The sequence below is a fragment of the Podarcis pityusensis genome (genome assembly GCF_964106645.2).
Source record: "Podarcis pityusensis genome assembly, chromosome: 16".
NCBI lineage: Eukaryota > Metazoa > Chordata > Lepidosauria > Squamata > Lacertidae > Podarcis > Podarcis pityusensis.
The window spans coordinates 5,760,776-5,774,034 of NC_138041.1; the positions used below are offsets into that span (position 1 = coordinate 5,760,776).

The 13,259-nt window shown below is 46.3% G+C and overlaps 1 protein-coding gene across 5 annotated transcripts; it reads left to right on the top strand.

Moving 5' to 3' along the window:
• On the top strand, positions 1–10,750 carry LOC308465030 (intelectin-1-like). Of its 5 annotated transcripts, none has more exons than XM_080984829.1 (8): positions 3–129; positions 2,731–2,843; positions 4,938–5,102; positions 5,788–6,035; positions 7,064–7,222; positions 8,117–8,237; positions 8,551–8,654; positions 10,483–10,750. In XM_080984829.1, the coding sequence occupies exons 3-8, from the start codon at positions 4,985–4,987 to the stop codon at positions 10,630–10,632; spliced, it is 900 nt and encodes a 299-aa protein (XP_080840955.1). In that variant the 5' UTR covers positions 3–129; positions 2,731–2,843; positions 4,938–4,984; the 3' UTR covers positions 10,633–10,750. The 5 variants fall into 5 exon arrangements, with proteins under 5 accessions (XP_080840959.1, XP_080840955.1, XP_080840957.1 ...); XM_080984831.1 differs by having other exon boundaries at positions 2,731–2,831; XM_080984832.1 differs by lacking the exon at positions 3–129 and adding an exon at positions 2,524–2,649 and having other exon boundaries at positions 2,731–2,831.
• Positions 10,751–13,259: the final 2,509 nt, after the last annotated feature.

The window sequence follows — 13,259 nt, forward strand, 5'->3', positions numbered from 1 at the left end:
CCTCGACTAAGGTCCGTTTGTCTAAAGCAGAGGGCAGTTGGCAGAACGCCAGCGCCTTTCCTTCCATTTCCACGGCCACCGTTGAAAGCTGCAGTTTAGAAACTCCAAACGAGCTGAGCTGCTGAAAGGGTGAGCTATTAATTCATTAATTCATGATCATTAATTGGATTCCTTACCTACCCTTCACCTTAAGGTTCTAGGGTGGGTGCTGGCAGCATAAAACAACAAGAACAACAACAACACCAGTTTAATGCGAATTACGGTCCAAAAAAATAGGGTGAGATCTAAAATACCATCTTTCCCAGACCTATCTGGAGAGGCCATGGAACCAAGCTGGGACCTTCTGCATGGCAAATACCATATTTTTCGCTCTATAAGACGCACCAGACCACAAGACGCACCTAGTTTTGGGAGGAGGAAAACAAGAAAAAAAATATTATGAATCTCAGAAGCCAGAACAGCAAAAGGGATCGCTGCGCAATGAAAGCAGCAATCCCTCTTGCTGTTCTGGCTTCTGTGATAGCTGCGCAGCCTGCATTCACTCCATAACACACACACACATTTCCCCTTACTTTTTAGGAGGGAAAAAGTGAGTCTTATAGAGCAAAAAATACGGTATATACAGATACATGTGGTGTCAAGGGCCAGGATAAAGAGGTGGGTCTTAATGACATGACAGAAACTACATTTTGAAGCTTTGGAATAGACCTCTGTGGGGAAGGAATTCTGCAGATTAGGGGTTGTCACTGGAGTAAGCCCTCTCTTTAGGGGCAGACCTTGGTAATATGCCAGGCTTTGGGAAGGAGGCGCAAGACTCTGTGGTCTGGAGACTAGTTGCAACAGCCCAGCCATCCTGTCTGGCTGAAGGGGTGGTCTATGCCACACCCACAGCAAGATTTCGCTTGCCTTGAAAATTCTCCCCTTCTCTCTGCCCTCTATAATATTGGCCTGGCTTTGTAATAAAATGACCCCTCCCCATGTTAGTCTGTTCTCTTTCCCTCCGATTTATTTCACAGGCATTTCTCATGCCTTGGGGACAGTTCCGCTTTTGCAACTGGAACAAAGAACTTTGGAGCAGGGGTGGGCGGGTGGAGGAGGCTTGCTGCTCCAAAATAAAGTCTGAAAGCATTTTTGTGCAACCTCCAATCATCCAGGAGCAGAAATGAGTGAAACTGTTCCTGATGTTTTCAGCCCTAAGTGTGGTTCACCAAATTTCCACACTTATTTCCACACCGAAAAGCTCAAGATACATGCTGATCTACCCATATGTAGTTGTGATCCCTGAGAAACGTAGAAAATAACAGGATATATTTATCCCAAAGTCTTCAAACTTACACGACCCTGCTTTCTGATCCATAATTGACTCCTGATTTCTGCTCACTGATTGAAACTCCATGTCGAATCTGACTATGGGCTAACATGAACTTATTTCTACTCATCAACTCTTATCTCTAATTCTGTAACGAATTATTGTGTTATACATATCTTTATGAGTTTGAGTTTGTAATCTCTGTTTGAGTTTGTAATCTCTATCTGAGTCTGTAATCCTTGTCAGAATACATACTTTTGAATGGATTAGTTTTTGTCACAATTGACTATTGATTTGCGAGTAGGGACCACACCCACTATTGAAACTTGCATTGGCCTGAGTTTTTGCTGTGCTTTTTTCTGGTATACAGTGGTACCTCAGGTTACCGTATTTTTTGCACCATAACACTCACTTTTTTCCTCCTAGAAAGTAAGGGGAAATGTCTGTGCGTGTTATGGAGGAAATACCTACGGGTGGCATGCCTACAGATTTTCCTCCTCTAAAAACTATGTGCGTGTTATGGTCGGGTGCGTGTTATAGAGCGAAAAATACGGTACATACGCTTCAGGTTACAAATGCTTCAGGTTACAGACTCCGCTAACCCAGAAATAGTGCTTCAGGTTAAGAACTTTGCTTCAGGATAAGAACAGAAGTCATGCTCCGGTGGCGTGGCAGCAGCAGGAGGCCCCATTAGCTAAAGTGGTGCTTCAGGTTAAGAACAGTTTCAGGTTAAGAATGGACCTCCGGAAAGAACTGAGTACTTAACCTGAGGTACCACTGTATTTAATAACAAGAACTCCAACTTATTTAACATGAAAATCTATCTGCATTTTAGTGCAAGTTTCTCCTGATATCCACATTCATATGGATATGTCCAACAGACACATTTTTACAAAGTTGTTTCCTGTAATATAATGTATTTTTTTGCATGCAATAGTCACAGGTGTATTTATCTTTAAGCACACTTCACAATAGTATATGCAATCTATTTGTGTATACTGTACACTTGTTGGCTGGAGGACTTCGTTGCAAAATTCAGTGCCAGTTTAAAAGGATGGCTGTACTTCGGTTCACATATTTTTTCAGAAAGTGTAAACATGGTGTGTTTTCCTTGGATTGTGGACTGAATCAGGAAATTGGAATTGTTGACATTGCAGTTTTTGTTGGGATGCAAAGAGTACTTTGGTACTCTTTGGTGAGAGAACCTCAGCAGAGATTTATAGTCACAAAATATTCAGCAAAGTGTGAAGATAAAGGCTGCTAGACCCTTAAAATGTGCCCTTTAAAGTGAGTACCAGAGTTTCCCTCTTCCCCCAGCATAGAAAAAGACCACACATTTGGTAAGTTAAAAATAGTTTACTTACAAACTCTTCCAAGGTCAGGTTCATGTGGATTTCTGCCTGAGAGACTTTTTTTTGTAGGTGGTGAAGAGAGATTCTCACGAAATAAACTTGATCTCTCCCACTCGGAAGATTGAAGGTGCTTGTGGCCATTCTGCTTTGTGTGATTGTCTTCCCAAAAGGTTTGGAGTGTGGTAAGTCTATGTATGTTCATAGGGGAAGAGGGGAGAACTAGCTACATAATGTTTTGTAAAGCTTTAATTGCCTCAATTTTCCTCCCTAAAACCACACTGACATTTCCTTCCCTTCTCTGCTTCTGAATCAACAAAAGGGCGACACTACCTTATGTTTCAAGACCACTCTCTCACAGACAGCTGCCCTCCAAAAGGACAAAAACATATTTTCTTCTCCACCCCAGTTCCCTTTCTCTCTCTCTCTCTCTCTTTCTCTCTCACACATATGCAAGACATAGAATGCCTCCATCAGTGTCAAAGTTTATTGACCAAAGTTCTTGCAACCCTCCCTCCCAGTTTTGTAGCAATTTCTTAAACATTTCAGCAAAAAAAACCCGCTTGCACATTTCCCCCCAAGTTTCTTTTTTTCTTTTAACTTTTATTGATAAATGCAACACTTACAAACACAAACCAAAACACTAAACAAACTTATTATACATAGATACATACATCTCTCAACTTAGATTACAAAAAAAGAAAACAAACATACAAACTAAACATACAGACATAAATTTTAACTTCCCTCCACCTATATGTGCCTTCCTTTGTTTCTTTTCTTCTTTTCGCTGTGTTATCCATATTATTGTTGACTATCTCATCTTATACCCATTTCTTCTTAATTTTTTACCCTATAAGTTTCATTCATTGCATATTGATATATTAATACCAGAACAATGTTTTTTTGATGTATTCCTTCATGCAAGTCCACTCCTCTATCAGTTTTTGGTCTGACTGGCTTCTTACCACTGCTGTAAGTCTTGCTGATTCTGTATATTCACAAAATCTTATTTGCTATTCTCTTATTGAGGGAGTTTTTTCTCCCTTCCAATTTTTTGCTATAATCATTCTGGCCGTAGCGGTTGCAAATAAGAAAACCTTTTTTCCTAGCGGCAGGCATGTCAGTCGATACAATTCCCAAGTTTCCCCAGACATTTCGAAAGGCTGCTGAGATCTCCGCCCTCGCCACAAGACAATATCACCAATGCAACTATCTGTAAACAAAAATAAACTTCCAGACAAATGGCCAAAGTAGTTTCTCTTCCAAATAGGTTTTATCTTGAACAATTGCAAATGCATTGAGTAAAGAGCTCACTTGTAATATATCAGTGGCTCAGTGCTCATTTCTTTTCTTTTGGAAGAAAACCTATCACTTGTGTCAATTGCAGTAGCCATTGTATCACCACCCTCCTGTTCATTGTTTTATTGAAATTTCCGCCGTGCAAAGTCCGGGATTTTCCAGTCGTATGGCTCTATATAGGGAGATTTTTAAAAAGCCTCAAATCGATTTACAATCAAGGTAAGAAATAAAATAATAATATAAATAGAAAGGAGATTTAACAGTGTCGCATAACGTCATTGGTGCTACCCAACTGCCTAGAAAAACAGAAAAAATGATTTTGCCTGGTACTGAAATGATGACGAAATCGGCACCAGTCAAATTGCCAGGGGAAACATTCCCTTAACAGCATGGCTACTACAGGGAAGGCCCTGTTCTCTCACCGCCAACCCCTGGACCTCCCTTGAAGGTAGGACACAGATCCTCAGATGGTTTTAAGGGGGAAAGTGGTTCTTTAGCCACAGCAGTCCCAGTGTCTGATCCTCCTCTTCATCAGACATCCTAAATTGAGGCGGTGTTTGGCAGCTGGTTGGGAATGTGGTGCAGGATTATGAGAATTTATCATGGTGATGGCATGAAATAAGACCGCCCAGAAGACTTTACAGCAACACCTCTGGTTGCGAACGGGATCTGTTCCGGAGGCCCATTCGCAACCTGAACAGGAAGCAACCCGTGTCTGCACATGCACGGGTCATGATTCGCCGCTTCTGGGCATGCGCATGATGTCATTTTGCACGTCTGCGCATGAGTAAGCGGCAAAACCCGGAAGTAACCCGTTCCATTACTTCTGGGTCGCTGTGGGACGCAACCTGAAGCTATTGTAACAGGACGTATGACTGTAGATTGAGAGGTCCACAAAACACTTCCCCACCCCTTTCCCCAATAAATGCACTCCACCTTTCCTCTCCTGAGTCTAATAAGGAGCCCCTTCTGCGCAGACACGGACGGTTGCATCGCCTCCTTGAAAAGAGACATCCTCAAGCTGATGGTCAAATGGGAAGATGCCAGCTGCCTCCAGAACCAGCAGGGCCTGGTCCCAAATCTCCTCCAGACCCTCCCTCGGAGCTGCAAGGAAATCAAAACGGCTCTGGAAGGAGCCCCAGGTAGGTAAGCCAGAAGGAGATGCGCCAGATCAGGGGCTCTTCGTAGGCATCTCAAGGGGGTTCGACCAAATGGCCCTTTAGGTCCCTTCCGACTCTACAATTCTCTGATTCTGTGCTCACTGCTGTGTCAGGAAATGGTCTGAAAATGAGAACCGGGGAATGCATTCTATTGCAGACCAGCTTCTCTCTGATGGAGAGCTGTAGGGGGAAGAATCACCCCCCCTTGTCCACAGTGTGTTCTGAAGCAGAGAGAGAGAAACAGGAGCTGAACAGCTTAGGGAGGAGCTACCTAGTTGCGAGATAATGACAAGGGAGCCAGAAGGGAGGGTGCAGCTAGCTGAGACGCCACTTGAGAGTGTGGGGGACACCACCCTCACCGTGGACTCGGAGGTCCGAACGTATCAGGGAGCAAAAGAGGCAGAGGGAGGGATGAACTTAGTTGTTGTGGAGGTCGGAGGAAGGATTTAGAGTAGCCTCTCCTTGCGGAGAGCTGTATATTTCTGCTTGTGACATGATGCTGCAATAAAAGGACCATAAATATATCAAATGCTCATAAATTCTTATCTGTGGAGCTACCGAAGGGAGGGGAGGAATCTCCACGCGGCAAGGATTACAAAACATGATCAGAGTCAATGCCGCCAACGGAGAGAGGGTCATAACGATAGCCTGTTTGGCTCATTGGCAGATGGGTTGTATTTCCTGAGCACGGAGGACGGTGAGATCTACCAAACCTTCTGCGACATGTCCACCAACGGAGGCGGCTGGACGCTGGTGGCCAGCATCCACGAGAACAACATTTATGGGAAGTGCACCCTGGGAGACCGCTGGTCTAGTCAACAAGGGAACACTGCCAATTACCCAAGTGGAGAAGGCAACTGGTCCAATAACAACACCTTTGGGACGGCTGTGGGCTCAACGTGTGATGACTATAAGGTGAGGCTCTGTTACCTTTCTTGAGTTTCTTGAGGACATGGGTGGCACTGTGGTCTAACCACTGAGCCTCTTGGGCTTGCTGATCAGAAGGTCGGCGGTTTGAATCCCTGCGACGGGGTGAGCTCCTGTTGCTCTGTCCGAACTCCTGCCAACCTAGCAGTTCGAAAGCACACAGTGCAAGCAGATAAATAGGTACCACTGTGGCCGGAAGGTAAACAGCATTTCCATGTGCTCTGGTTTCCTTCACGGTGTTCTGTTGTGCCAGAAGCAGCTTAGTCACGCTGGCCAGCTCAGTTGGGTGGGTGGGGGGCTTGTGGACAGGTCAAATGACCTCCGCTGGCCGCTTCCGGCCCATGGGCCTTAGGTTGCTGACCCCTGCCCTATAACTTCCTGCCTAACTTTTCATTCCACTTTGGTTGCGTTATGGAGTCGTCCCTCTAGATGGCAGCAATGTGTTAACCTTGTGGAACCATCACAGAACAACTACCGTATTTTTCTCTCTATAAGACACACTTTCCCCCCTCCAAAAATTAAGGGGAAATGTGTGTGTGTCTTATGGAGCGAATGCAGGCTCCATGGCTTCAGCGAAAGCAACGTGAAGCCTCCAGAGCTCCCGCTGCACTCCGGAGGCTTCGGGCTGCTATCCCTGAAGCCAGGAGGGCAAGAGGGGTCGGTGCACACCAACCCCTCTTGCTCTCCTGGCTTCGCTTCGCTGGAGAGGCGCTGCACAGCTTTCCCTCTCTGTGTAGCGCCCCTTCAGCGAAGTGTGAGGAGAAATGGAAGGGGCTCCATTTCTCCTGCTGCTTCACTGAAGGGGCGCTGCGCAGAGAGGGAGAGAATTGTTTTTCCTTGTTCTCCCTCTCTAAAACTAGGTGCGTCTTATGGACGGGTGCGTCCTATAGAGCGAAAAACCCGTATTAAAGCAGAGTCTTGTGCGGATGGTCCATTATGAATCCACCACTGAGGCACTCTGATTGCAGAATAAGGCCCTAAGGTGTTTTCTCCTACCCTCTTTTGATATTTTACAGAATCCAGGCTACTCTGACCTCCAAGCACGGGATATGGCCATCTGGCATATCCCAAACAACACCCCCATGAGGGAATGGCGTGACTCTGCCTTCTTGAGGTATCACACCGAGACCGGATTCTTGTCCGTAGAAGGAGGGAACCTTCACGGGCTTTATCAGGTAACTGATGTGGCTGAATGGACAGTCAATATTTAGTGCCTCAGTTAGCCCAGACTTCTCAAAAGGATGTGGCGGTGTGTGTTTGAGAGCAGATTTCTAAATACCCGAAGACCTTAGATGTAGATCTCAGAGGTCCAGGTTCCCATCCCGTCACAACTTCACTCTGCCCTCTGTTATGACTTTGTTAGGGAAAACATGGAAAAGGGACGCTCGCCCCGTCCCCATGGCCCAACCCTCGGGTGTACAGCATGTGCGCCACTCTGGGTGTCGGAGCAGCTAGCTTCACCTCTGTCTGGAGGCTGTAGATGCTTCTGAATGCTAGTTATTGGAAACCGGAGGAGGGGAGAATATCTCTTGTGCCCAGGCCCTCCTTGAGGGTTTCCCATTGGTGCACCGGGTTGATCACTGAGAATAGAATTCTGGACTAGATGGGCCACTGCTCTGATCCAGCAGGCTTTTCTTATGTCCTTGTGATCAAATTAATAAGTAAATAAGGAAGGACACAGGGAGGATGATGCAATTACAGTGGTACCTCGGGTTACATACGCTTCAGGTTACATACACTTCAACGAAGAAATAGTGCTTCAGGTTAAGAACTTTGCTTCAGGATGAGAACAGAAATTGTGGTCCAGCGGCACGGCTGCAGCAGGAGGCCCCATTAGCTAAAGTGATGCCTCAGGTTAAGAACAGTTTCAGGTTAAGAACGGACCTCTGGAACGAATTAAGTACTTAACCCGAGGTACCACTGTATATTCTTTTTAAACAAATTTGATGCTCAGGCTTGTATGCATCTAAGTTGAACAGGCCAAGGTCTCTCTCTCTCTCTCTCTCTCTCTCTCTCTCTCTCTCTCTCTCTCTCTCTCTCGTTTATTTCCCATTTGTTCTTCTTTCCAGCAATACCCAGTCAAGTTTGGGCTCGGCAGCTGCCCAGCTAATAATGGCCCCATAGTCCCTGTTGTCTACGACACCGGAAATGCGCAGCAAACGGCGTTCTATTACTCTCCAAATTCCAGAGGCAAGTCCATTCCGGTCTGAAGATACACCCACATGGATTTTCCTACAAGGATCCTGGGAACTTTAGTTTGTTAAGGGAATTGTAGCTTGGGGAGGGGTAAGTTAGAACCCACAGGATTCTTTGGGAGGCAGAGCTCTGTGCTTTAAAGGTAAGTTGAATGTGCATCATCCGTTTTATATATGTGTTGCGGACGTGAGCTTTGTCCCCATGCCTTTCAAAGAGGATTACACAAATTCACGGAGGAGGAGAAAGCTGTCAATTGCTCTCAGCCACCAAGACTGTGTTCTCCCTCCCCGCCTCTCTGTCTTTCCAGGTGAATTTGTCGCTGGCTACATACAGTTCCGGGTCTTCAACAACGAGAAAGCTGCCATGGCGCTCTGTGCTGGGATCAAAGCCACCGGCTGTAACACAGAAATGGTGAGTTGTAAGTTGGTGGAAAGAGAGTCAGGACTCAGCTACATTGTTGTTGTTGTTTAGTCGTGTCCGACTCTTTGTGACCCCCTGGACCAGAGCACGCCAGGCACTCCTGTCTTCCACTGCCTCCCGAAGTTTGGTCAAACTCATGCTGGTAGCATTGAGAACACTGTCCAACCATCTCGTCCTCTGTCATCTCCTTCTCCTTGTGCCCTCCATCTTTCCCAACATCTGGGTCTTTTCCAGGGAGTCTTCTCTTCTCAAGAGGTGGCCAAAGTACTGGAGTCTCATCTTCAGGATCTGTCCTTCCAGTGAGCACTCAGGGCTGATTTCCTTCAGAATGGATCGGTTTGATCTTCTTGCAGTATGGGACTCTCAAGAGTCTCCTCCAGCACCAGAATTCAAAAGCAGCTACATTAGCAAAGAAAAAAGGAACTGAACACGTTTTACACATGCAACAGCAGATGGCGGAAGAGAGAAGGAATGGTTTAAAACGAGATTTCCCCAGGGGCGGAGCTAGCTGCTCAGGCACCTAGAGGGGTGGGGGTGGAGGAGCTGCCCAGGGGGGCCCTTGGTGCCCATTGGGGGCAAGCGGCGCTGCAATCAGCGGCCATTGGGGGTGATCGGTGCCCAGGGGGGCGGGGTGTGATTTTGTCAGGGGGGGTTTTGTCACCCCTCTTAGGGATGACACCCGGGGTGAGCCGCTCCCACCTACCTACACCCTTGGATTTCCCCTTGGATTTTTTTCTCCTTTTATTTAAAACAATATAATTTCTGGCTTACCGTACTTTTCCGGGTATAAGACTAGGTTTTTTAAAATTTTAAATTATGTTGATAATTGTGGGTTGTCTTATACATGGATACAATCTCCCCCCATTTTCTCAATTTGGAGTCCCCAAAATAGGGGGTGGGGCGTCTTATACTTGGGGGCATGTTATAAACGAAAAAATGCAGTACAGTGGTACCTCGGGTTAAGTACTTAATTCGTTCCGGAGGTCCGTTCTTAACCTGAAACTGTTCTTAACCAGAAGCACCACTTTAGCTAATGGGGCCTCTTGCTGCCACCGTGCGATTTTTGTTCTCATCCTAAAGCAAAGTTCTTAACCCGAGGTACTATTTCTGGGTTAGCGGAGACTGTAACCTGAAGTGTCTGTAACCTGAAGCATTTGTAACCCCAGGTACCACTGTATTTATAGTGGTTTCCCCACTGTGTTTAGATCCACTCCCGGGGTGGCGTAGAGGTTAGAGTGTCGGACTAGGACCTTGGAGACTGTGGTTCAAATCCCCGCTCGGCCATGGAGATCACTGGGTTTGACCTTTTGGGGTGGGAGTGGGGGGTAGTTGCTGCCTCTCAGACTAACCTACCTCACAGGGTTGTTGCGGGGATTAAACGAAGGGGGGGGGAGGAAACCACGTATTCCACCTTGCAGGAAAAAAAAGGTGTGATAAATACCGTATTTTTTGCTCTATAAGACTCACTTTTTCCCTCCTAAGAAGTAAGGGGAAATGTGTGTGCGTCTTATGGAGCGGATGCAGGCTGTGCAGCTATCCCAGAAGCCAGAACAGCAAGAGGGATCGCTGCTTTTGCTGTGCAGCGATCCCTCTTGCTGTTCTGGCTTCTGGGATTCAGGATATTTTTTTTCTTGTTTTCCTCCTCCAAGAACTAGGTGCATCTTGTGGTCTGGTGCATCTTATAGAGCGAAAAATACGGTGAATAGTAATAAAAGAGGCAGGATAAGTTTGGGAGCTGCTTTGTCCCACTGGCGATGCCGAATATGATGAAGGCCACTCCCAGTTCCAAGCTAGACTCTCCCAAATTTCCTTTCTCCAGTTCTGTGTCGGTGGAGGAGGGTACTTTCCAGAATCAAGCCGGCAGTGCGGCGACTACACGGCCTTCGACTGGGAAGGCTACGGCACCCACACTGGCTGGAGTGTTTCAAAACAGTTGCTGGAGTCTGCGATGCTGATTTTTTACCGCTGAGTCTAAGACCGCTGCTGATTCTCTGAGCACCAGAGCTTTGGACTGGAGAATGAGGACGTTTCCCCCCAGCTAAATCTCATCTCATGTCAACAAGGCTAATACAACCATCTGGTTCATACGAGTCTTAGTCTTTCTTGCATCATCCCATCAAAAGCAAGGCACCACTGCCCACGAATTCTAGTTTCGTCTTTTCGTGGTTGCATTCTGACCAAGCTGTCTGCTTATGACGTTGTGGGGGAACGGAATGAATATCGCTGTTTTGGGGGAAGGGAAGGCATTTGTGACAAGGGGGTGGAAATTCAGATCAGCTTGCATTTGAGTTGCAAAGAGCCAGTGTGGTGTAGTGGTTAAGAGCGGTAGTCTCGTAATCTGGGGAACCAGGTTCGTGTCTCCGCTCCTCCACATGCAGCTGCTGGGTGACCTTGGGCCAGTCACACTTCTCTGAAGTCTCTCAGCCCCACTCACCTCACAGAGTGTTTGTTGTGGGGGAGGAAGGGAAAGGAGAATGTTAGCCGCTTTGAGACTCCTTAAAGGGAGTGAAAGGCGGAATATCAAATCCAAACTCCTCTTCTTCTTCTTCTTCTTCTTCTTCTTCTTCTTCTTCTTCTTTCATTTGCCCTTCCCGAAATACTATGTGAAGCAGAACCGCCCTTCCAAATTGGCACATTCTCGAATTCTGTGGTGCAGTTCTCCATTCAAACAAAAATGGTATATCAGGAGAAACTGTGCCTAGAGAAGTATATATTTGTGATGCATTCTGTCAGGGTGGTTCTTTGCCCAAGAGTGTACATTAGGCACAACTGCATGCAAAAATAATAATTGTCTGTGTCAGGGTGATATGTGGGTGCTAGCCGAGATAACAACCCGGGATTCCAGCCAGCTTTTACAAGATTTATTAAGTCCAAAAACTATGTACAGTACGGAGCTCTTAAAAGCATGTCTTCCTCAGTTGCTATCAGTTGCCAGAAGTGGCTTGTGCCTTTTCCTTTTCCAGCATAGAAACTTCCTGAGCCCCCCCCCCCTTCCTCCTCTCCTTACGTAAAAACCAAAGCGTTGGAGGCTGTTCCTTTCTCTCTGTTTCTGTGTTTCCTGACAGGCCCTCCTACTCCTCTCTCTCTGATAAAGTGCAGCTGCTCATTAAAGGAGCTGGCTCCCTGTACATTCCTATCTCTCCCCCCTTCTCAGCCAACAGATCCCTGACAGTATGGATTATTATCACTATGAACTTTATTAACTACCTTTCACCAGCAGGCCCCAGGGTAGGTTACCACACTTTAAAATTCAGAATCAAAACAGTTAAAACATATTGAATTCGCATTAGCTTTGGTCATCCTTGTTTAAAACAAAAGCTGGTCTGTCATCCACTCAAAGCTCCTCCTCTTTAGTTTGTAGAATTAAGGGTAACTCAAGACTGATGATCTTTTTGAAGATTTACCGTGGGCTTGAAAATCCCTTCCTAATCAGATTTTTTACTCCTCCAGGGAAGTTTGAGATTCACTTGAAAGGTCAGTTAGCATCATGTGATCACTGCTGAATGAACCATTTTATTTCTGATTGGATTTTTTTTGGGGGGGAGTACTCAAAGTTTCAGTTTTGATTGAAGGATTATTTGAATGGAGTTTCCATCCTTAGTCTCCTATTTTGCTGAGGGGTATCCTGGCTCTCCCTCCAAAAAAAGACCCCTAACAACAACAGTGTTATAAGAAAAACTGCTCCTTTTTCCTTATGGGGTATTCTGGAACCCATACAGAGTCCTTAAGTGGGTTCCCTATCAGTAGGAGAAAATAACAGAGGCCAACCAGAGTATATTGAGAAGCAAAGCAGCTAGTAAGCCTGATCTTTATTCAAGGAACTATTGCAACAGGGTCCTCACCACACGCAGGAGGGAGGAGAACCCTGAACAACGGTGTGCAAGCCCTTATATAGACTCTTGAAATTGCCCACCCTGTAGCCCAAGACCACCCCCCTAAAACATCATACTTACATCACAGGAGGCGGCGGTCCACAGCAGAAATCCTGTCTGCCAGGATACCTGATAATGGTCACTGGTTGCCTTACCTGGGCAGCCTGGCCATTCTTTTGTGATGGTTAATACTTTTATTTCCTGAATCCAGGTCACAGACTCACCCTATTCATATGCAAATGCACCCTTAAGACAGGATTTGCAAGCAAAAAGACAATGGGAAGGCTTTCCCCATTTGCCTCCCTTACAGCAGAGGAATATTTGAGGTCATGGGGAGAGTCAAAATGGCTTCAGGATTGCTCTCCTGTACTATTTCAGACACATGGTTAATATATTTAGATATGCATGCATTTATGGATATTTATTCTATATTTCCAGGGGTCGGCAAGGTTTACCTCGCCTGGGCTGGTTCACTCCAGCGCAGATCCCTGTGTGGGCTGGATCGTGTGTGCGCGCTCATGCGTGCACCCAAGATTTCCAGCATCTGTGTCTGCGCAGATGTGATTTCTGGCATCTGCGCATGCGCAGACATGGCTTCCGGTGCCATGGAAGCAAGTCCCTGTGCTGCGCCGGTTTAGTACAGCGCGCGGGGACTGGCCAAGCAGGTGGCTTGGTTTGGAGGCAGCTCATGGGCCGGTTTAATGACTCCTTTGGGCCGATTGTG